Source organism: Muscardinus avellanarius (assembly GCF_963383645.1).
Source record: "Muscardinus avellanarius genome assembly, chromosome: 11".
NCBI lineage: Eukaryota > Metazoa > Chordata > Mammalia > Rodentia > Gliridae > Muscardinus > Muscardinus avellanarius.
Window position 1 is genome coordinate 71,734,697 of NC_137797.1, and position 24,775 is coordinate 71,759,471.

The following is a 24,775-nucleotide window of genomic DNA, read 5'->3' on the forward strand; positions in this document are numbered from 1 at the left end:
GCTGGGACTGTAGGTGGATTGCTACAGTGAACAGTCCTATAGAATGAGAGAATAGCTTGATGGCTCCTAGAAGTGGGACTCTCAAGGCTCAGGGAGAAGGGCATGTTTCCATAGCTGCCAACTTGCCCAGGGCTTGCTGAGGGGTGGGCTGGGCAAAACTGGGAAAGCTCTCTCCCTGCCTTCAGCTACCAAGGAAGCCTGCTATCCTGAGAGCCCAGAGGGCTTTAGGATGGAGCATACTGCCACCACGTGGGCAACTAAAGAACAGCGATTAATCCATTTGGACACTTTCTTTTTTTTTTTTTTTTTTTTGCTGGTCTGGGGGTGGAACCCAGGGGCATTCGACCTCCAAGCTACACCCCTTGCCTTAGTTTTTATTCTTTAATTTGAAACAGGGTCTCACTAAGTTGCGGAGGGCGTAAGTAGCTGAGGCTGTCCGCAAACCACGATCTTCCGGTCTCAGCCTCCCGAATGCTGGGATTACAAGCGTGCACCACCATGCCTGGCTCAATTTGGACACTTCAAACTCATTAGCTAGACATTTGGACACTTTAAAAACTTTTTTTATTTCATTTTTTGTGCACTGGGGATTGAACCCAGGGGCATTCTACCTCCAAGCTACTCCTCCAGCCTTTTGTTTTGTTTTGAAACAGGGTCTCACTACATTGCTGAGAGGTTTACTAAGTTGCTCAGACTAGCCGTGAACCTGTGATCCTCCTGTCTCAGCCTCCCAAAGTACTGGGATTACAGGTATGCGCCACCACACCCGGCTTTAGAAGCTTTATTAAAAGATAAAAGAATGTTGGCTCCCAATCCCATGGGCAGACCAAAAATAAATAGGGCTAAAGGGGAGAGGGCGAGTGACATGGGGGTGGGTGGAGGCTAGAACCTCATGATGGAGAGCGCTGAGAGGCCACAGAGTCAACTGGAATGAAACACTGGGGAGAGAGAGAGAGAGAGAGAGAGTGAGAGAGTGAGAGAGTGAGAGACCTTGTCATGTTTTCATTCTAGCTCCTGAGTTGCCCCTCACTCTCCACAGGCTTGCTGTGCAGACAGCCTGGCTCTGGAGGCTCACCAGGGCGTCCTGCCATTCAAGCAACTTGGCCACAGGGTTGGTGCAGACGCGGGTGGGCCCAGGGCGAGGGACTCGGCTGGTGTAGAAGGCACACTCGTCGTCCAGGCGGGCCTCGTGGGAGCAGTGGATGGCGCTGAGACGTGCTTTGAGGCGCTGCCTCAGGGCCAGTGTTCGAGGGGCCAGAGTGCTGGGGCCTGAGGGTCAGGGAGAGTTTCTAAGGAGCTCTTGAGTCCTTAACCCTGCCATGCACTGCTCTTCCCCTTCCCACAGGGCCAAGCAAGTTTGGGGCATAGGATAAGAAGGGTAGTTTCTCCCTTCTTCCCAAGGGAGCCAAGCTGGGAGAGGTGGGGGCAGAGTATCACAAGCATGGCCTGGTGTGGGATAGGCCACTCCCAGTGAGAAACAAGGGCATCCTTTGCTCACCCCCTGCCCAGCCAACTCCTTACCTGCCTGGCCTGTCGGGGGCCTCAGAGACTGAAGTGAGTGAACAGGGAGGCTGGCACAACGTGGGCGTTGTGAAGAGAAGGTCAGGCTGGTGGTTGCTGGAGCCCTCTGCCCACAGTAGGGCCCTGGGCTGGACTCTGGGCTGCTAGGTTCCAGGGGGCAGGCCTCTGATGCTCCCAGCTCTACTCTACAGGAGGCCTCTGGGGGTCTAGCCTGCCCCTGGAGGTTAGGCTGAAGGGGTCTGGGCTCTGCTTCAGGGCACAGCTCTGGAACCTCAGGCTGTTCTTGGGAGGAGGGTTCTGATTTCTCTGGTTCAACCCCACAGCTCGACTCTGGGGGCCCTGGCTCCATCGATGGGCAGAGCTGTGTCAGATCAGGTTCTACCCCAGGGCAGGGCTGTGGTCCCCGACATTCCTCTGGAAGGCAGAGCTCTGGCAGCCCAGAATGTTGTAACAGTACAGGAAGCTGGGAAGCCCCAGAATGATACTCTGAGGAATTCGGAGTTCTAGAAATCTCATCCAGCAGGGGCTGAAGTTCAACCATATCCAGAGAGGTGGCTCCATTAAGGGAGGCGTGCTTGCCTGCTGCCAGTCCTTCTACCTCCTGTCTCAACAGCTGCTGAAGGATACTAATACGCTGTGTTGGGAGAGATGTCCCAGTGTGACATCAAAATATGGGTTCACAGCCCACCCACATCATCCTCTCTCCATATCCCACCTCCTCCCTCCTCCCCCTTTCCCAGCTCTGTGGCTGCCCAGCAGACATCAAAGCTGTTGCCCGCACAGGCCCACCTGCATCTTTAGCTCTTGGAGGTTGAGACTTCTATCGGGATGGAGTCCAGAAGGACTTGTCACAGGCCGTTTCCCAGGCCCCTCCTGCAACCTGACACAACTGTCCTGGTCAAACAACCGTACTGCAACCTGCTCCTGCCAGATAGGAAAAAAGGGGGCAAGTGAGGAAGCCAGGCTGGGGCAGGAAGACTAGTCTGAGACTCACCCTCAACTCCGACTGCCAGGCCTCCAGGCCAATGGGACAGCGAGAGGGATCTCTGTGGGAATGCCCTCTGATACTTACCCAGGGCAGCGCCATTGGCTCTTCAGGGCAGGACTGAGGGGAGAGACCACGCAACCATCGGGCCTGAGGCAGAAGTGAGATGTCAGTAAGGCCCAGGACCCATGGATGGGACTGTCTCCTCTTGCCTGTCTCAACTCTCCCAGGGCCCAAGCACCCCCTTCCCACCCTTAACAGTGGCCCGTGACAGCGGCCTCTCCTTACCTGCCGAACTCGAGGGGCTGATGGAGTGGGTGTGAATTGGGTGTTGGGTTGAATGGAGAGACACCGCAGCACTGAGTATGAGGTCTGGGGAGAGATGGGGTGGCTGAGCAGGAGTACAACCTAGACCTAGCAGGATCTCCAGCCAGACTGTTCTGTTTTTACCCAGCCCCCAGGAGCTACTGTACAAACCAGAGCAGGGACGGCAGGGGAGGGTACACGTTGAGCCCGTCCAAAGGGAGATGGTCTGGAGATAGAAGGTGGTACCACACGGCCAGACATGGGCTGAGCCATAGGGGCAGGGGAGGGCATCAGGTGGGGGTCACAGCTCTCCTGTGGAGAGGAAAATGTTGAAAAGAGTCATCTCTCCCCCTTTGCCTTCCTGTCTTGTTCCCACTGCAGCCGCCAGTGTGATTCAGTCAAGACTGAAGTCAAGTCACGTCACTCCCTTCCCCCTATGGCTTTCCACTCATTTGAAGCAAAAGTCAAGGGCTTGTGCTGGTTTATAAGTCCTTACCTCATCTGACCCTGTCATCACAGTAGCTCTATCTCTTACCATTCTCCCCTTACTCTGCTTTAGTTTCACCAGCTTCTTTTGCTGGCCATCAAACACGCCAGGCACATTCACTCTGCGGCTCTCGCACCTGCAGTTAGTTCTCTTAGCCTGGAATGTTCTCCCCTGCACAACCCCTGGTCTTTACTGAAGCGTAATCTTCTCAGTGAGAGTACACTGCCTAGTCTACTTTGCATTGTGATAATACCAACTTCCCCAATTCCAATTTTATTTCTTTTCTTTCTTCTTTCTTTCTCTTCTCTTCTTTTTTCTTTTTCTTTTTCTTTCTTTTTTTTTTTGTGTGGTACTGGGGATGGATCCCAGGGGCATTCTACCTCCAAGCCACATCCCCAGCCCTATTTTTTATTTATTTATTTATTTATTTATTTATTTATTTATTTATTTATTTTTGTGTGTGGATCTGGGGATGGAACCCAGGGGCATTTGACCTTTAAGCTACACCCCCTGCCCTATTTTTTATTCTTTATTTTGAAACCGGGTCTCACTGAGTTGCAGAGGGCCTCACTAAGTAGCTGAGGCTGTCCGCGAACCATAATCCTCAGGTCTCGGCCTCCCGAATGCTGGGATTACAAGTGTGAGCCACCACGCCTGGGTCTATTCTTTTATTTTGAGGCAGGGTCTCACTAAGTTGCGGTGGGTCTCACTAAGGAGCTGAGGCTGGCTGCAAACCTGTGATCCTCCTGTCTTGGCCTCTTGAGTACTGGGATTACAAGCATGTATCATCATACCTGACTCCCGATCCCAATTTCTCTTTAGTGCCTTATTTATTTCCTTACAGAGAATGGATCATTATTTGATTTCTCCCCCTCCCCTGCCCCGGTTTGGTAATGGGATTGAATCCAGGGGCATTCTGCCTCTGAGCCACACCCCAGCCCTATTTTATTTTCATTTAGAAACAGGGTCTAACTAGGTTGACAAGAGTCTCACTACTTGCCGAGGCTGTCCTTGAACCTGCATGCCTCCTGTCTCAGTCTCCCAAGTACTGGAGTTATAAGTGTGCACCACTGCACCTGCCTGGGATTAATGCTTTTGGCTGACCCGGGTCAGATCTGTCTCAGCCCCAGCATTGATATGATGGCAATACAAATAAATATCAGTCTCTGGCCTCCCATCACAGCCTCAGACACCTGGTAAAGAGGGCTCCAGAGAGGGCTTGGGCCCACCTGGGGCAAACTCAGACCCAGTAGCATCCTGAGGCTGAGGACTGCCTGGCTTCACCCACAATCCCCAATGCATCTCCCAAGCACCTCCAGTACCCTCTGTCCCCACCAGTAGGGCCCCATCTCACCCTGGTGTGTGTTATCTCTCGGGTTTCTCTTAATGGTACTCGCTGGGCCAGACCCAGGAGGGCCCTTCTTCCTTCATCTGAATGAGAGACAACCTCACATTCTTCTTCAGGAAGAGAGGAAGCTAAAAGGAGACAGAAAACTTTCCACAGTATCTAGAATACCCACCAGAGTGTGGCATAGGTCTTTGCAGCCTCAGAATAAGGTAGACAATTTAACAGCCTACATGACCCTTCAGGGACCAAACTGTGCAGTATCCTCTGACAGCTCAACACTACTGTGGTGTTGCGATTTGAACACCCTAAGCAGGCTGGGGCATGGTGCTTGGGGGCTGGGTACAAAATAGGGAGGTCAATCTTGCAGAAGAGGCAAGGAAAGGGCAGAAATGGGGACACACGTGCAACTAAGCCAACCCATCCACAGGCCTCTTCCTCTCTTAGTCCTTTATTTTTTTTTTGCAGTGCAGGGGGTGAAATCCAGGGCCTACCAAACCAATGCTAGGCAAATGCTCTGTCACTGAGCTATAGCTCCAGCCTTCCTGTTCTTTTTTTTTTTTTTTTTTTTTTTTGCGGTACTGGGATAGAACCCAGGGGCATTCTACCTCTGAGATACACTCCAGCCCTATTTTTTACTCTTTATTTTGAAACAGGGTCTCACTGAGTTGCAAAGGGCCTCACTAAGTAGTAGATGGGGCTGAACTCGAACCGCGATCCTCCTGTCTCAGCCTCCCAAATGCTGGGATTACAAGCGTGCGCCACCACGCCCGGCTCTTCCTGTTCCTTCTGACCTAGCCTCCCTGCCTCCCCACTTCCTCACTCTATCACAGTCCCAAAGCTGCTGAGCTTTCTCTTGTCTTATTCCTGGTTGCAGGCAGCCCACCTGCCCACTTTCTTCCCAGTGCCAGGCACACTCACCAGGCTGCACCAGTGTTTCCAGGAGTAATCCTGAGGCCTGGCTTGCTGAAGTCCTGGTGACAATAAGGACAACATTACTATGTTGGGTAATGTATACCCAGCTCATATCTGGTAAGCTGGGCATACAGTTAGTACTTGACAAACATCATCCTCACCCGACAAAGAAACCAAAACTCAGAGAGCTTAGGGAAAACTTGCACAACTAGTAGTGGCTAGGGTCAGGAACTGAACTCAAATCCCATTTATTGCCACAGTCTCTGTCCTAGCCAAAAGAAATAGCACCTTATTTTTCTGTTCCTCTCTTCTTCGTGTCACACTAAAGCCTGGCTATGAAGGCATGAACCCTATTGCCAGGGATCACCCTGGGTACTCACAGGTTTCCCACCTAGCCTGGTGGGAAGTCCTAAAGCTACTAGAAGACCTCAGTTCTGGGGACCCTTGTCTCAGACACTCGTTCATTCTTTTCCCACACCCTCTCCTCACCGGCTGCTGCCACCTGTCTCTCTTCTTAGCTCTTGTAAACTGGGGCGGGTGGAGGAGTGGAAGGAAGGTCCTGAAGGTGGGATCTGGTCCATAGGAGCAAGAGTTGAAAGCAGAGTCAGAGTCGGGCCCCAAACCTTCAGGTCTCACCACCAACCCCATCTTCTGCGACAGAACCCCTTGGCCCACCATGAGGTAACTTCTCTCCCAGGGTCCAGCTATGTCCCGGAAGTACTGAACATCAACTCAAGGGCACTCACCAGAGTTTCTAACCTCTGAGTGCACAAAGTCCGGCCTCGAGGTCCTGGTCCCTCTAACCTTGAGAAGCAGGAAGCCCTGGGAGGGTCCAGTCGATGGATGGGGGTCTTGGGGGCCAAGTATGCAGAGGCCCGAGCACCCTGGGACAACAACAAAAGCTACTGGCAGGAGCTTGGGGTCCTGAGCCCACCCCCAGTCTTGACTCACAGGCTCTCATTACCTGGCCCCTCCGGGTGGTACGTCCCTGGCTCCCTCGAACCAGTACTCTCTGAGCCAGACTGGACTGGCGCCCCAGGGGATAGTTCTTCACCCCTTCACCCGACAGGATGGTGGCCAGGGCTTCAGGGTCAGCCACAAACTCTATGGCCCCTGGAGCCTCTGAAAGGTTAGAGAGAAGGTGAGAAGGAACAGGAACGGGAAGGCTGAGGGGCCAGAGAAACTAACGCAATCATTCCAAAGGGCAAAAGTGAGCATGAGACTCAGTCAGTTGAACCCAGCTTGACAAATGTCCACAGAAATTTATATAAGACCTTTTTTTTTGTGGTACTGGGGATGGAACCCTGAGGCATTCTACCCCTGAGCTACACATCTACCCCTATTTTTTATTTTTAAAACAGGGTCTCAATGAGTTGCAAAGGACCTCACAAAGGACCTTACTAAGTAGCTGAGGCTGGGTCACCACGCCCACTATTTAAGACTATCTTAAGCACCAGGGCCAAAGATGAATAAAACAAAGCCCCTGATATCAAGCTATCATCAAACTTTTGAGAGGTTAAGACTCAAGCTAAAATATGGACAGAAATAAAAGAAGTACAACAAAGTGTCAGGTGAACAGAGCAATTGATTGTGACTAGGTGTTCTGGGAAAGGAAGAGAGGACATTTTGCTGAAGGAAGGAGAGGGCTTCTGCCAGCACAAATTTACTGGAGCTGCGCTGCAACCAGGACCCTTAGAGTAAGCGGAGACCAAGGGGAGTACAAAACCCCAGGCCCACTGGGCCCTTCCCATTCCCACCTCAGCCAGGGGAGCCTCCAACAGGTACCTGTCTGGGAAGGGGGCCCAGGCCCCACATTTTGTCCCCGAGGACTAGACCTGAGCTCTTCCAAAGGGTTCCGGAGTTGAGTGATCCCCATCGATTTTTGTGATTTCTCTGTTTTCTGAATGGTTTTCAACCTAGGGCCTGCTGAGTCAACGAGGGGGCGTTGGATACTGAGCGGTGGCTTCTGCACCAATCTCTGGGGGAGAGGGGAGGACAAAAAGCTGGGATTCAGCGTTGGGGTGCATTGCTGGTGTGTTGCGTCCTTGTAACTACTCTTTTCACCCACCGGGGGCCCTCTTACCCTCGGATCTTGGTTCTCCTGGTCCAGAGCACACGGTTTGACTGTGGGGAGAGGCGGTCTTCTCTGAGAGCGTACTGGAATCTTGCTAGGGGTGGGGGATACACCCCGGATGAGGGGATCCTTGGCGGCTTGAAGAGTGGTCATGGCGGCTATAATGGAGACGGGGGGGGGAGGGGGGACCAGGCAGGATGGGGATCAAAGGCAACTAGTTCTTGGGGGACGGGTCCTGCCATCCCTGATACTTCTACATCTGCCCCAATCCCTGCGCCCAGAAGCCTCCAGCGCCTGCAAGGCCGTTCTTCTGGCTGCCACCTCCAGACATCCCAAGCTTGCTCTTTCGCCCCAGGAACCCAAACTGGTCTCCTCCCTGTAAGACCCCGCATCCCCGCTCCCTCCAGGATCCCGGGGCCACACCTTCCAGGGACCCTCTCAGTGTCACCTTAACTTTCGTCGCTTTTTTCCTCGACTTTCTGGGATTCTGCTGCTCCTACTTCCCCAATTTGTAAAATACGCCAAGCTTCTGATTGGCTGGTCCGCGCTGCCGCGTAGGCGCGTGACATCTGACTCGGCTGTCCAATCCGCAGGCTCCGGAGGCGGGACCAGAAGAGGGACTAGTTGTCGAACCGCTTTCTGACCAGGAAAAAACTGACCGGTTCCATTAGCCAATCCCAGAGCGGAGCGCGAGTAGAAGGCGGGGCGGGGTCTGGGCGTTCCGAGGCGGAGAAGGCGGGGCGCCCCGAGGCGCGGCTGCAACGGCCGGACTCTCGCGAGGCCTCGGGTCTGGCCTGCGCGGAAGGCCCGCGGGATGACCTTGTGGGGAAGGGGCTTGCCCAGAGTCCCTGACCCCACTGTGGCCATAGTGTGGGGCCAGACTTTAGAGAAGCTATTCCACACAGTTTGGGGAGACAGGAAGCAGACCTACCTCCAAACGGGCCGAGAGGGCTGGGGGTAATTGAACTGAACCTAACAATAACAAAAAAGGAAATAATTTTGGCAACTCGCAACCTGGTGAGGAGTGGTAGGTTTAGTGTGGCTGGAACTTAGGCAACATAACGAGAATTGGCTGATTGCTCACAAGTAGGGGTTTCCTCACCTTCAGGTTGACTTTTGCAGGCCTGGAGGATGGCGAAGACAGGGTTCACCTGCTAGTTATTGGCAGGCAGGCTGGACTGATGCCAGAGCCTGCTTAAAATGGAAGGGGCAACCCCAGTGATGGAATAGCAGAGGTTTCAAGTTTACAGAACTCTGATAGATTTTTCCCTCTGAACCCACCCCAGTTCTATTACACAAGCCTGGAGCCTAGGACTTAATTGCTCCCTTGACTTCCATATCCCATCTTTTACGCGTATGAATTTTACCTTTTAAATTGTTATTTGTTGTGTTTTGTTTGCGGTACTGGGGATTGAACCCAGGGGCTTTCTACCTCCGAGCTACAACCCCGAGACCTATTTTTTATTCTTTCTTTTTTTATTTTTTCGGTATTGGGGATGGATCCCAGGGGCAGTCTACCTTCGAGCTACACCCCCAGCCCTACTTTTTAGCTTTTTAGACTTTTTGTTTATTTATTTATTTTGTGGTACTGGGAGTGGAACAGGAGCATTCTACCTCTGAGCTACACCCTCAGCCCTATTTTTTTTAATTGAACATAAATGGTATACATTTAAACTATATTTGGTGCCCTCTCTCCCCCGCCCCCGTTTTCCCTTCCCCCCACCCACCAATGGTTGTCCAGGTTAACCATGTCTTATTCATAATTTTACACATGTTCAGGTATAGACCCTCATTAATCAAGATCAGCCTTCCTCCTCTCCTATCTTTCCATACAAACTTTGCTGATATTTCCCCTCCATTATCTGGAGTCCCACTGGTATCCTCTGTGTTTCCTAGTTTGGGCATATTAGAGGAAACATATGTACCTTCTTCTGTGCTTGGCTGATCTCACTTAACATAATGTTCTCCAGGGCTTTCCATCTTCTTGCAAATGATATAATTTTGTTCTTCTTTATTCATTGTGTGTATTTCCCAAAGTTTTGCTATCCATTCATCTGTTGATGGAGATCTGGGTTGGTTCCATATTTTGGCTATTACAAATTGTGCTGCTATGAACATAGGTATGCATATGTTGCTATAGTTCTCTGAATTCAACCCCTTTGGAAAGATACCCAGGAGTGGTAGAGCTGGATCATATGGTGGATCTATTCCCACCTTTCTTATGAATCTCCACACAGATCTCCACAGTGGCTGAACTAGTTTGCATTCCCACCAACAGTGTAAAAGAGTTCCTCTTTCCCCACATCCTCGCCAGCATTTGTTGTTATTTGATTTCTTTATGCTTGCCACTCTGACTGGGGTTAGATGGAATCTCAGTGTGGTTTTCATTTGCATCTCCCTGATGGCCAGTGATGTAGAACATCTTTTCATGTATCTATTGGCCCTTTGTATCTCTTCTTTTGTGAAGTGTCTATTCAGTTCATTTGCCCATTTCTTGATTGGGTTGTTTGTTTTGCTAGTGTAGAGTCTTGAACTCTTTGTATATTCTGGATATTAGCCCCCTGTCAGAGGTGGCTGGTAAAAATCTTTTCCCATTCTTTAGGCTTCCTCTTTAGGTTACTGATGGCTTCCTTTGATGAGAGGAAACTTTTTAGTTTGATGCTATCCCACTTGTTAATTCTTGCCTTAATTTCCTGAGCTTTGGAGGTTTTGTTGAGAAAGTTACTTCCTGTGCCAATATGCTGTAGTGTTGAACCTATGCTCTCCTCTAATAACTTCACGGTCTCAGGTCTAATTTCTAAGTCTTTGATCCATCTTGAGTTGATTCCTGTGCATGGTGAGATATAGGGGTTTAGTTCCATCTTTCTACAAATGGATAGCAAGTTCTCCCAGCACCGTTTGTTGAAAAGGCTGTCTTTTCTCCAGCGTATGAGTTTGGCCCCTTCAGCCCTATTTATTTAAAGTCTTTTTTGTTTATTTATTTTTGAAACAGGGTTTCATTGGGTTGTGAAGGGCACTGCTAAGTAGCTGAGGCTGTCCGGGAACAGTGATCCTCCAGGCTCAGCCTCCCAAAGGCTGGGATTACAAGCATGCCCCACCACGCCTGGCCTTTTTAAATTTTTTGAAGCAGGGTCTCACTGAGTTGTGAAGGGTCTCACTAAAGAGCTGAGGCTGTCCACTAACCGCGATCCTCTGGTCTCCGCCTCCCAAATGCTGGGATTACAAGCGTGCACCACCACGCTTGGCATTATTCTTTATTTTGAAACAGGGTCTCAGTAAGTTGCTGAGAGCCTCACTAAGTAGCTGAAGCTGGGGCAAACTGTGATCCTCCTTTCTCAACCTCCCAAGTACTAGGATTACAAATGTGTGCCACCACAACCGGCTACTGGGAACCTTTTAGATTTTGTCGTTATTTGTGGCAAGGAGGACTGAACCATGGGGCATTCTACCTCCTACCTATATACTCCAGCTGTGTGTGTGTGTGTGTGTGTAAAATAGATCCTGGGGATTGGACCCAGAGCCAATCTACCTTTGAGCTTTGTTGTTGTTGTTGGTGTGTGTGTGTGTGTGTGTGTGTGTGTGTGTGTGTTTGGTACTGAAGATTGAACCCAGACACATTCTAACTCCGTGTTATACTCTGAGCCTAGTTTTCTTCCTTCCTTCCTTCCTTTCTTTCTCCTTCTCTTCTCTTTCTTTTTTTTTTCCTTTCCAGTATTGGGGATGATTAACCCAGGGGCATTCTACCTCTGAGCTACACCCCCTGCCCTATTTTTTATTCTTTATTTTGAAACCGGGTCTCACTGAGTGGCAGAGAGCCTCACAAAGTAGCTGAGGCTGTCTGAGAACTGTGATCCTCCAGTCTAAGCCTCCCGAATGCTGGGATTACACGCATGCGCCATGCCCGGCTTTCCAGTTTTCATATCTCAGCCTTCCAAGTACAAGGATAACAATTGCATGCCACCACACCCAGCAGGGAATTTTCATAGGACACTGTCATAGGCTATTAACTAGTGATTTGTTAACATGAAACACCATGCCTGGCTTTTTGTTACTGTTGTTGTTGTACTGGGGATTGAATCCAGGGTCATCCTACCTCTGAGCTACATTCCCAGCCCTATTTTATTTTATTTTATTTTATTTTTTCTTTTGAAACAGGATCTAAGTTGCAAGGGTCCTCCCTAAATTGCTGAGGTTGGGCTCAAACCTGCAATTCTCTTGTCTTGGCTTCCTAAGTACTGGGATTATAGGCATGCAGCACCATGCCTGGCCCTTGTAAGTATCCTTAGAATACATCTACTTCATCTTCATTTCCACTTTATCTATCCTAATCTCACCTAGAGGATTACAAATATCTCAAATGGTCTCCTCACACCCCAGCCTGTCTTTCTCTCCATATTAATACATTCTTATAATAGCTAGAGTACTGACTTTCCAAAATGCAAGTCTGTCTACCCAAATGATAGGAAAACAAACTACCAAACAAATGCATGTGTATCTATGTTCATAGCTGCACAATTCACCATAGCCAAACTATGGAACCAGCCAAGATGTGCATCAACAGATGAATGGATTACAAAACTGTGGGATATATACACATGGAATTTTACTCAGCCATTAAAAAAAACTCAATTACATCATTTTCAGGGAAATGGATGAAACTGGAGGACATTATGCTAAGTGAGATTAGTCAGTCACAAAAAAATAAGAAAACAGATGCTTTCCCTAATATGTGAGAGTTAGAGAGAAATGGGTCATAGGAGGAACTCTAGATGAAAAAGGAAATCCTATAGAGGAGCAAACAAGGCAACCTAAAGGAGGAGAAGGGGGGGAAGAGGAAAATCTCTAAAACACACAATGTACTTAAACATATCGAAGTCAATCACTAAGCCGAGCAAGGGAAGGACAGACAGGGAGGGAATAGGGAGGGATTTGGGTAGGGGTTAAATCAGTGATGTGTACATGTATGTACACACAAGTTTTTTACCCCAGTATGATGCACCAATAAAAAATTTAAAAAAAGAAAAAAAGTAAAACAACCCCCCCCAAAATGCAAGTCTGATCATGTTATCATTATGCCTTGACCTCTCCCTACTCAAACCCCACATCTTTTACCACTCTTCCCCCCTTGTCCGTGGACTTCCAACTCCATGGCCTCTTCCAATTCCTGAAATTTGTCATGCTCCCTCTAGTGTCTCTGTCTGGAATGCCATTTTTGCTTCCACGTTGCCCATTTATACCTTAAAATTAATGTTCATTGTTACATTGTTGCAAGGGCATCCTTGAAACCCTCTACTAATCACTCAACCCAATGTAGAATATATTCCTTGGTTATGTGTTCTCAAGGAGTAAGTAATGTTTAGCCAGCCATGGTGGCACATGCCTGTAATCCCAGTACTTGGGATGCTGAGACAGGAGGATTGCAGGTTCATGGCCAGCCCCGGCAATTTAGCAAGGCTCTCTGCAACTTAGAGATCTGTTTCAAAAATAAAATAAGGCTTGAGGATACAGCTTGGAGGTAGAATGCCCCTGGGTTCACTCACCACTACTATAAATACAAACAAAAAAAGGCTAGGCATGGTGGCACATACCTGTAATACTAGCACAGAGACAGGAAGATCTCAGTCTGGAGGACAGTGTCAGTAATTTAGTGAGACCTCGTTTCAAAAGAAAAAATAACATAGGACTGGGGGTGTAGCACAAAGGTAGAATGTCCCTGGGTTCAATCTCTAGTTTTAAGGGGGGGAGGTATTTATTTTCTTAGTATGGATCTTTATATAAATTGATCATTATAGCTAGGTGTGGTGGTGCACACTTGTAATCCCAGCATTCGGGAGGCTGAGACTGGAGGTTCGCAGACAGCCTCAGATACTTAGGCCCTCTACAACTTAGTGAAACCTGTTTCAAAATAAAGAATAAAAAATAGGGCAAGAGGTGTAGCTAGCTCAGAGGTCAAATGCTCCTGGGTTCCATCCCCAGACCTGCAAATAAGTAAATAAATAATTGATAATTATATATTTATCAAATTTTTTGTGTGTAGTACTGGTGATTGAACCAAGGGACATTGTACTTCTGAGCTATACTCCCATCCCTTTTTATTTTTTTTAATTTTGAAACAGGGTCTTGCTAAATTGCTGAGGCTAGCCTTTTAAGTACTGGGATTAAAGCCACAGGCTGTGATTGGCTCATCAATGTGAACATAACATGTTATATTTATTAAATTTTTTTCCTTATAGAGCTCCAAAGTGACCCTCAATTTTTTTAACTATGATTATATATATGTACATTTTTAAATTTATTTGTGATACTGGGGATTGAACCCAGTGGCATTCTACCTCCACGCTATACCCCAACATCATCATCATCATTATTATCGTCGTCGTTGTTGTTATTTTATTATTATTATTATTATTATTATTATTACTATTATTATTTGCATTGCTGGGGATGGAACCCAGAGGCATTCTACCTCCAAGCTACACTCTTCAGCCCTATTTTTTATTCTTTTTTTTTTTTTTTTTTGCGGGTCTGGGAATGGAACCTAGAGGGATTTAACCTCTGAGCTACACCCCTGCCCAATTTCTTATTCTTTATTTTGAAACAGGGTCTCACTGAGTGCGAAGGGCCTCACTAAGTAGCTGAGGCTGTCTAAGAACTGCGATCCTCTGGTCTCTGCCTCCCAAATTCTGGGATTACAAGCGTGCACCACCATGCCTGGTGTTTATTATTTATTTTGAAGCAGGGTCTAACTGAGTTGCAGAGGGCCTCACTAAGTAGCTGAGGCTGTCCAAGAACTGTGATCCTCCTGTCTCAGCCTCCCAAATTCTGAAATTACAAGCATGTGCCCCCACGCCCAGCTCTCCTATTTTTTATTTTTTATTTTATTTTTTATTTTTTTGCGGGTTTGGGGATGGAACCCAGGGCCATTTGACCTCTGAGCTACACCCCCTGTCCTATTTTTTATTCTTTATTTTGAAACAGGGTCTCACTAAGTTGCGGAGGGCCTCACTAAGCAGTAGCTGAGGCTGTCTGCGAACCGCGATCCTCCGGTCTCAGCCTCCCAAATGCTGGGATTACAAGCGTGCTATTTTTTATTTTTATTTTGAAACAGGGTCTCATTAAGTTGTGGAGGGCCTCACTAAATAGCTGAGGCTGAGCCAGGCATGGTGGCACATGCTTGTAATCCCAGCATTTGGGAAGCTGAGACAAGAGGATCCCAATTCAAGGCCAGCCTCAGCTACTACTTAGTGAGGCCCTTTGCAACTCAGTGGGACTCTGTTTTAAAATAAAGAATAAAAATTAGGGCTTAGGGTATAGTTCGGAGGCAGAAAGCCCCTGGGTTCCATCCCCAGTACCGCAAAACAAAATAGCTGAGGTTGGTCGTGAACCTGCAATCCTCCTGTCTCAGCTTCCTAATGACTGGGACTAAAGTATGAGCCACCATGCCCAGCTACAATTATATTTTAGTGCCTTGCATTGTGCCTTATGAAGTGTTTGATCTTTTTTGAATGAGTCATTGGATGTAATGAATGAATGATTGAATGAATGCATGGAGAGACAGGGAAGACCTACTAGAAGAAGTAATAGTTGAACTTCTAGAAAAAGCGACCAGGTGTGGTGGTGCATACTTGTAATCCCAGTACTTGGGAGGCTGGGACAGAAGGATCACAGGTTCCAGGACAGCCTCAGCAGGTAGTAAGACCCTGTTTCAAAATAAAACTAAAAAAATAGAACTGGCTCAGAGGTAGAATGCCCCTGCGTTCAATCCCCAGTACCAAAAAAAGATATATAATTCAGTGGTGTTGTGTTTCCTAGCATGCATGAAGCTCTGGGTTTAATTCCCTAGCACTGTAAAAGTAAAATAAAACAGAAAAGTGCTTCTCTAGTTTGCATTTTTTCTTTCTTTTTCTTTTTTATTTTTTTTGTGGTACTAGGGATGGTATTCAGGGGTATTCTATTTCTGAGCTACACCCTCAGCCCTATTTTTTTTGTGTGTGTGTGTGTGTGTGGTACTGGGGGTGGAACCCAGAGTCTTTCTACCTCCGGGCTATACTCCCAGACCTTTTTTTATATTTTATTTGGAAACAGGGTCACACTAAGTTGCTGAGAGCCTCACTAAGTAGCTGAGGCTGGCTTCGAACCCAAGCGATCCTCCTGTCTCAGCCTCCCAAGCGCTGGGATTACAAGCGTGCGCCACCACGCCCGGCTCAGCCCTATTTTTTTAAATCTTTATTTGGAAACAGGGTCTCACTGAGTTGTGACGGTCTTTACTAAGTAGCTGAGGCTGTCCCTGAACCTCGATCCTCCATCAGCCTCCCGAATGCTGGGATTGAAAGTGTGCGCCACCACGCCCAGCCTAAGATTTATTCTTCTTTAGGGAGTAGGAACAGTGCTTACAAAGTCAAGGGAACAAAGAATGGAGATTCAGAGAATGTTGGGTCTTTGGTGGTAGATGGAATATAGAGATGGTAGGAAACAAAACTAGCCTGATGTAGTGGCACATGCCTGTAATTCCAGTACTTGGGAGACTAACAGAAGAAGTTCAGGTTCATAGCCAGCCTCACTGACCTAGCAAAATCCTGTTTCAAAGCTATAAAAGAGCTGGGGAATAGCTCAGAGGTAGTATGCGCCTGAGTTCAATCCCTAGTACCACAAAAGATAAAACCAGAAGGATGGGCCGAGTTGAGGGAAAGGATCACTCGTTCTAGTCCATTAATAGTTACTGTGGCCAGGTGTGGTGGTGCACGCTTCTAGTCTCAGCATTTGGGAGGCTGAGACCGGAGGACCAGGGTTCACGGACAGCTTCAGCTACTTAGGCTCTGGAATTCAGTGAGACCCTGTTTCCAAATAAAGAATAAAAAATAGGGCAGGGGGTGTAGCTCGGAGGTAGAATGCCCCTGGGTTCCATCCCCAGACCTGCAAAAAAAAAAAAAAAGTTACTGTGAAGCCAGGCATGGTGGCGCACGCTTGTAATCCCAGCATTCGGGAGGCTGAAACCAGAGGATTGCGGTTCGTGGACAGCCTCAGCTACTTAGTGAGGCCCTCCTCAACTTAGTGAGACCCTGTTTCAAAATAAAGAACAAAAAATAGGGCAGGGGGTGTAGCTTGGAGGTCGAATTCCCTGGGTTCCATCTCCAGACCCACCAAAAAATAGTTACTGTGAAGGTGCCACATTCTAACCACTGGATGACCAAGGACAGATGCCAACGAGTATTGTGCAACTGTTATGTGTAAAGCCCTTTGCTGGGAGGTAGAAGGCTGGAGTTTGAAGGATGAAAAGGCACCAGAATGGAAATTGACTGGCAGGGGTTTTACATGATTTAAGGTAATCTTCTCTTCATCTTCATGGGCCTAGAAACTTAACTTTGTCAGACTACCCAGAGTAGATCTTGTGCTGTACTCACACTAACCAAATTTATAAGAGAAGCTATTCTACCTCTGAGCTATACTCCCAGTGCTATTTTATTTTTATTTGGAAATAGGGTCTCACTAGGTTGATGAGAATCTCACTACTCACTGAGGCTGTCCTTGAACCTGTGATCCTCCTGTCTTAGCCACCCAAGTACTGGGATTACAGGTGTAAACCACCATGGCCGGCTAAGGAAAATCTTGAAAAAAGCCAGCGCTGCTAGGTGTGTTTGCTAGATCTGTCTTGCTAAGTTTCTGAGGGCCTCAGTAAATTGGTGAGGCTGGTTTCAAACCCATGATCCTACTGTTTCAATCTCCCAAGAACTGAGATTTCAAGGCCTGTAGGCTAAGACCCTGTTTAAAAAAAAAAAAAAAAAAAAGCCAGGCATGATGCCGCACACTTGTAAACTCAGCATTTGGGAGGCTGAGACAAGAGGATCATGGTTTGTGAACAGCCTCGGCTACTTAGTGAGGCCCTTTGCAACTCAATGAGACCTTGTTTCAAAATTAAGAATTAAAAAAAATAGACGGCCGGTCGTGGTGGCACACACTTGTAATTCCAGCATTTGGGAGACTGAGACGATTGCCGTTTGCAGACAGCCTCAACTACTTAGGTCCTACACAACTTAGTGAGACCCTGTTTCAAAATAAAGAATATAAAATTAGGGCAGTGTGTGTAGCTCGAAGGTTGAATGCCCCTGGGTCCCATCCCCAGTACTGCAAAATTAATAAGTAAGTAAATAAATGAAATAATAAAACCTGGCATAGTGGTGCACACTTGTCATTCCAGTACTTGAGAGGCTGAGACAGGAGGACTGCAGGTTCACAACCAGCCTCAGCTACTTAGGCCCTCTGCAATTTAGTAAGACTCTGTTTCTAAAAAAAAAAAAAAAAAGCCGGGCGTGGTGGTGCACGCTTGTAATCCCAGCATTCGGGAGGCTGAGACCTGGAGGATCGCGGTTCGTGGACAGCCTCAGCTACTTAGTGAGACCCTTTGCAGCTCAGTAAGCTTCTGTTTCAAAACTAAAAAGACTAAAAAAATAAAAAAATAGGGCTGGAGGTTTAGCTCGGAGGTAGACTGCCCTTGGGTTCCATCCCCAGTACCGCAACAAAAACAAAGTAAAATAAAAAAGGGCTTGGTGTGTAGGTTGGAAGTAATTAGACCCGGTTTCAAAATAAATAATAAAATATAGGGCAGGGGGTGTAGCTTGGAGGTAAAATGCCCCTGGGTTCCATCCCCAGACCCACCAAAAAAAATTAATTAATTAATTTTTTTAAAAAAGGACTGGAGGTATATAGCTTGGAGGTAGAATTCCCTAAGTTCAATCCCCAGTAGCCTCCCCCACCCACACACACACATAAACTAAAATATATAAATAGAAATGCTGGTGGTGCACACTTGTAATTCCAGTACTTGGGAGGCTTAGACAAAGGATCAGGGTTCATGGACAGACTCAGCTATTTAGGCCCTCTATAACTTAGTGATTCCCTGTTTCAAAATAAAGAATAAAAAAATAGGGCTTAGGGGTGTAGCTTGGATGTAGAATGCCCCTGGGTTCACTCTCCAGTACTGTAAATAAATAAAATAATAAAAACAAGCCGGGCATGGTGGCGCATGCTTGTAATCCCAGTATTTGGGAGGCTGAGACAGGAGGATTGCAGGTTTGTGGCCAGCCTCAGCTACTTAATGAGGTAATGAGGTCCTCTCAAGTGAGACCTTGTTTCAAAATAAAGAATAAAAATAGGGCCGGGCGTGGTGGCTTGTGCTTATATCCCATAATTCAGTGCTCAAGGCCAGGTGTGGTATTGCACACTTGTAATCCCAGTACTTGGGAGAATGAGATGGGGGGTCATGTAGGTTCAAAGCCAGCCTAAGCAACTTAATGAGACCTTGTTTCCAAATAAAATATAAAATAGGGCTGGAAGTATAGCCCGGAGGTAGAAAGCCCTGGGATTCTATCCCCAGTACCACAAAAAGAAAAAGAAAAATCAGTGTTCAGATTACCTACCACACTTATCAGAAGATTCAGTCTAGCCTGGCATAGTGGCACACACTTGCAATCTCAGTATCTGGGAGGCTGAGACAAGGGTAACACAGAGATGACAGTCTCAGGAAGTACTGAGACTATCATCCACCTAATGAGACCCTGTTTCCAAATAAAAATAAAATAGGGAAGAGGAAGAATGCTCCTGGGGTCCACTGCTAGTACTACAAAATAAACTATTTTCTTTTTACTTTTTTGCAGTGCTGGGGTTGAACTCAATTCCTAGCGTTCTCTACACCCCACCCCAATTCCCTATTAACTTTAAACATTACAACTATTTTCTATGTTTTTAGAAGAATATAATTGATTTGGGGGTGGTGGTGGTACTGGATGTGGAACCCAGAGGCTTTCTACCTCTGGGATATCCTCCCAGACCTATTTTATACTTTATTTGGAAACAGGGTCTCACTAAGTTTCTGAGAGCCTCACTAAGCTGAGGCTGGCTTCAAACCTGCGTGATCCTCCTGTCTCTGCCTCCCAAGTGTGGGGATTACAAGTGTGTGCCACCTCACCCGGCTTTTATTTTATTTTTTAGTAGTGGGGATGGAATCCAGGGACTGTTTACTTATTTGTTTATTTAGGGGCATTCTGTCTTCAAACTACATCCCTAGCCCTATTTTTTATTCTTTAGTTTTGAAATAGGGTCTCACTGAGTTGCAGAGGGCCTCACTAAGCAGCTGAGGCTGGCCATGAACTTGGATCCTCCTGTCTCAGCTGCCCAAGTACTGGGATTATAAGTGTGTGCCACCATGCCCAGCACCAAATGTTAAATATTAATCAAACATAAGCTGTAGTTGGAATGTCTAAAACTATTATCCCTTGCCTTCCCCACCATTGTATTACAGGAATAGAGAACTTGTTTTTTTGCTTGCTTGTTTGTTTTTTATATTGGGGATTGAATCCAGAAATTTTGGGTTATTTTACCTCTAGGCTATACCTTCATCTATTTTTATTTTATTTTATCTTTTTAATTTTTTTGGTACTGGGGATGGAACCCAGGAGCATTCTACCTCTGAGCTATACCCTCAGCCCTATTTTTTATTCTTGATTTTGAAACAGGGTCTCACTGAGTTGCAGAGGGCCTAAGTAATAGCTGAGGCTGTCTGGGAACAACGATCCTCCTGTCTCAGCCTCTCAAATGCTCTCATTTATTAATATTCAGGGTTGTAGAATTGAGTCATGAGAGTCATAATCCCAGAAGTAGATAAATTCACTGTAATGGGTTCACCTGGTGGTACCCTCAGGTTGGCAGGTGTGACTGGAGGAGATGGCTGTGGCCTGGACATGCTGTCTGTGGTTCCCCCTCCTGGCTTACTCTCTTGCTTCTGGCCTCCATGATGTGAGCACAGCCCCTGTGCTCCCTTTTCTGCCTCCCGCGGCCATGCCCTGAGACCCATGGTCCCCAGCCTGTCATGGAGTGAGCCTGAAACTCTAAGAGAATAAATCTTCTTTCCTCTAAATCGCGTGTTTAGATAGTGCTGGGAGCTGAAGGAGCAGCGCAGGTTGGCCTGTTTCCCCTCCCCCTTCCCTTCTCTGGTTGATTTCCGGGTCCCCTAACACTCCACTGTCCTGGTCCCGCCATTTCCCAGAAACAAGAAGAGAACCCTGCGGAGGAGACTGGCGAGGAGAAGCAGGACACACAGGAGAAAGAAGGTATTCTCCCTGAGAGAGCTAAGGAAGCAAAGCTAAAGGCCAAATACCCAAGCCCGGGCAAAAGCCTGGGGGCTCGGACTTCCTCCAGACTCCAGAAAGGGCAAACGTACTTTGACTCAGGAGACTACAGCATGGCCAAAGCCAAGGTGAAGAATAAGCCGCTGCCAAGTGCAGGAGCAGACAAGAGCCTGGTGACTGGTGACCACATCCCCACCCCACAGGATCCGCCCCAGAGAAAGTCACCAGCAAGCTTGCGGGGTAACCTTTTATACATGGCAGGCAGGGATGGCATGGCCACTAGTCAGGTCTTCTCAGCTGGCTAGCTAGAAAAGACTGGCTCTGCTGGGGCTACTGAGAAGGGAAAGTGGGTGAAGAGGGGCTCTGAGTTCATCTCTGGTTAAATTGAGACTTCTACACGCTCACTCTAGGCCCAGGTAAGGGCCCAGAAATAGGAAAGACCAGAATTGGATACTGCTTTACTCTACACTTTTTCTTTTGGGAGAAAACTGGAAAGAATTTCTTTCTTTCTTTCTTTCTTTCTTTCTTTCTTTCTTTTTCTTTTTTTTTTTTTTCCTTTTTTTTTTTTTTTGGGTTAGGCTGTCCTGGCAAGTTTAACATCCCAAGGCTAACCTGGTATAGTTGGGAAGGTAGATTGAGTGAGACATGTTTTCTGTGCTCCTGAGTGTTTTGTCCCTTAGGCTTCTATGGCTTCATGTTTCCATTATGGGAAGCTTAGAGAATCTTCAAAAAAGAAATCTGATTTGCTTGCCTGGAACTACGGTGCCCACTGAACCTCCTTTTTTGAGTATCTCTTACAGTTTTCCCTGGCTTACAAATAGTGTGAACATTGATGAACGTTGTTCATGGAAAACGGGCATCTTCTCTCTGTCTTCCAGAATGATGCTTTTGATATTTTTATGAGATACTTTTTATGAGATAGTATATCTAAGAGCACTGGTTTAGGAGTCAGGGTTTGAGTTCTCATTCTATCAGTGTTGGCAGTACTGATGTATAGCCTTGGTCACATTATTTAGCCTCTCTGGGTTTCTGTTTCCTCATCTGTGACGTAGAGTTAAATATGTGTAAGACTGACTCTGATTCTAAAATTTTATACCTGTCAGCAGAAAAGCCTTACACTATAAGGTGTTCTAAACGTGAAAGTGGGGAAGGGCCATGGCTGAGCCTCTGCTCTCTACCAGCCTGGAAAGTCCTGCAGAGGGGACCATTTGAGGCTACATCAAGAAAAAGGGAGTCTGAGATTTGAGAGTTATAAAGTCAGGCAACAGAACATTATAGGTATCATGGTCTTGAGGATCAAGGGGGAAAAAAGTTAAGAAGTGACCTGTGAAGATTCTTGCCCCCTACCCCGCCAGCATTCCCGCTGCATCTGGGTTTTTGCTGCTCAAAAGCTGCTCTGGCGTCGCAGCTGACAGACCCGAGGAAACCTGCTCAGTCATGCTTGTGTGGAGACCGGTGTTCCAGATGCGTTTGAATGCCAGCTGTATTATTAGGGAGGGAGGTAGGGAGGGAGGGGGGTTGGACAGTTCCCTCTGCCCTGGGGCTTAGTGCTCTATGGGGCTAGAGCAGCAGGTTCATCCTGGAGGAATCTGGGGACCGTGGTCAAGGCTGGAGGACAGAGCTCTGGCTTCCTAGAGCTCACTGGCCCAGCTCTGTGCGATAAGGAGCAGTAGCGTTGCTGACTCATGAACAGGGCAAAGAAAGGAGCTGTGCAGGCAGCGTCTTCGCTGGTTATTCCCAGCTCGACCTCAGTCTTACTGAATGCAGCCTACCAGTTATGACAAGAGGGCCAGGGTGAGAACTAACTGTTCCAGAGAGCAAGCTTGTCATCTGCTCTGGCCCTTTCTGCTCACAAATATGCCAACCAGCCGGGCGTGGTGGCGCACGCTTGTAATCCCCATGCTTGGGAGGCGGAGGCAGGAGGATCGTGCTGATTCGAAGCCAGCCTTACGACCCTGTTACCAAATAAAAATATAAAACATGTCTGGGAGTGTATCCCGGAGGTAGAAGGGTTTACAGGAATCGCAGTACCAAAAAAAATTCGCCCATGGCGAATTAAGGGCGGCTCATGTCGAAGGACGGGTGCGCACACGGTGCCTGTGGGGCCAGGCACGTGGAGCCGCCTCCAGTCTCCCGCTTGTCGTGCACATGTAAAGGAGGTTGAGGCAGGGCGGGGAGAGCAGGACCCTGGATTCCCCGGCCCCAGGCTCCTCCACTGTCCCTGTAATTGTGTAGACGGTGTGTGTTTCTTGCTCCATTTCCTCATGCTGTCATCCTTAATCTGAAGTCCATGTGGGAAGGGAAAAGGCTGAACATCACTGTATCGTTTCCTCAACTGTCCCGGCCATGTTGTATACAGATAAGTCATGTTATTATATATGTAAATCCATATATAATTTTGTACGTTTTCTTCATCTCCGATCTTCTTGAATTCTGTACTCTTTTCTCTTTTCTGTCTGAGCTGCCTTCTCTATTGGCCAGTTTGAGTCCTCAAGACCAATGTCCACCATGATTCTGGTTTCTGAGAAGAAATGGAAGGACTAGAAGAATCAGATACATTGTTAGTCTCAGCCGGGTGTGGGCACACACCTGTGACCCTAGTACTTAGGAGACTGAGACAGGAGGAGCGTAGGTCTGAGGACAACCTCGGCAACCTAGTGAGACCCTGTTTCAAAATAAACAATAAAAAATAGGGCTGGCAAAAAAAATAAATAAATTACATGTTTAATCTTTTAGATTATTGCTGCAAGGATGCTGATGGGTACACCGCGATTAGCTGGGTGCACCCAAGGTAACAACAGGATCTTCATAAGAGGGAATCAGGAGGGCCAGGCTCAGAGGAGATATAAGTAAATAGAAGTTCAACTGATGAGATTGCTGGCTTTGAAGGTTAAAGAGGCCACAAACCAAGGAATGTGGAGAGTCTTTTTTTGTTTGTTTGATTTTGGTTTTGGTACTGGAGTTTGGACCCAGAGGCATTCTACCTCCAAGCTATGCCTCTGTCCTCAAATCCGTGATCCACAATCATATGTATACCCCCCACTGCCATCTGCCTTTTAAACTTTCTTTCCCACTGTCTCTCCCCTCCTCAGTACCGCTTCCCTAGTCCAGGCTCCATCATTTGTTGCCTAGGTTACATTAACTTCATTATCAACAATTTCCTTCCCTAGCCTTGCCCTGCCACCCACCCAAATCTACTCAATACATTTGCACAGCAAACCAGATTCTGCTGCCATTCACCCCACACACATATAGTAATGTCCAATTTCCATGCTCACCTCCAACTCCGTTCCATCCTTACTTTGCCTTTAAATAAAAATCCACTAGTCAGATCCAGACATGGTGGCATAACTCTATAATCCCATTATTTGGGAGGCTGAAACAGAAGGATCACAGATTTGAGGACAGCCTCAGCAAGTAGTGAGACACTCAGCAACCTAGCAGGATCCTATTTCAAAACAAAACAAAACAAAATATTGGGCTAGGGGGTATAGCTTGGAAATAGAATGCCCCTCAGTTCAATTCCCAGTGCCATCAAAAAGGAAAAGAAAGCCAGGTGTGATGGCACACACTTGTAATCCCAGCATTTGGGAGGCTGAGACTGGAGGATCGTGGTTCACAGACAGCCTCAGCTACTTAGTGAGGGCCTTTGCAACTCAGTGAGACCCAGTTTCAAAATAAAGAATAAAAAATAGGGCTGGGGGTGTAGCTCAGAGGTAGAATGTCCCTGGGTTGCATCCCCAGTACTGAAAAAAGAAAGAAAGAAAGAAAGAAAGAAAGAAAGAAAGAAAGAAAGAAAGAAAGCCAGGTGTGGTGGCGCATGCTTGTGATCCCAGCATTTGGGAGGCTGAGATGGGAGGATCATGGTTCGTGGACAGCCTCAGCTACTACTTAGTGAGGCCATTTGCAACTCAGTGAGACCTTGTTTCAAAATAAAGACTAAAAACTAGAGTTGGGGGTGTAGCTCAGAGGTAGAATGCCCCTGGGTACCATCCCCAGTAGCACAAAAATGAAGAAAAGA

General features: G+C 47.3%; 1 protein-coding gene across 2 annotated transcripts; it reads right to left on the reverse strand.

The window, feature by feature from the left end:
* Positions 1-890: 890 nt before the first annotated feature.
* Positions 891-7,786, reverse strand: TROAP (trophinin associated protein; the record flags this gene model as incomplete). 2 transcript variants are annotated; one of them, XM_080706480.1, is made up of 14 exons in its annotated part: positions 891-938; positions 1,076-1,269; positions 1,522-2,155; positions 2,311-2,445; positions 2,594-2,656; positions 2,795-2,878; positions 2,984-3,124; positions 4,654-4,757; positions 5,566-5,618; positions 6,049-6,131; positions 6,306-6,443; positions 6,524-6,681; positions 7,345-7,537; positions 7,643-7,786. In XM_080706480.1, 14 exons carry the CDS (start codon positions 7,784-7,786, stop codon positions 891-893), a joined length of 2,172 nt encoding a protein of 723 aa, XP_080562606.1. The 2 variants fall into 2 exon arrangements, with proteins under 2 accessions (XP_080562606.1, XP_080562605.1); XM_080706479.1 differs by having other exon boundaries at positions 4,654-4,775.
* Between the last annotated feature and the right edge of the window lie 16,989 nt (positions 7,787-24,775).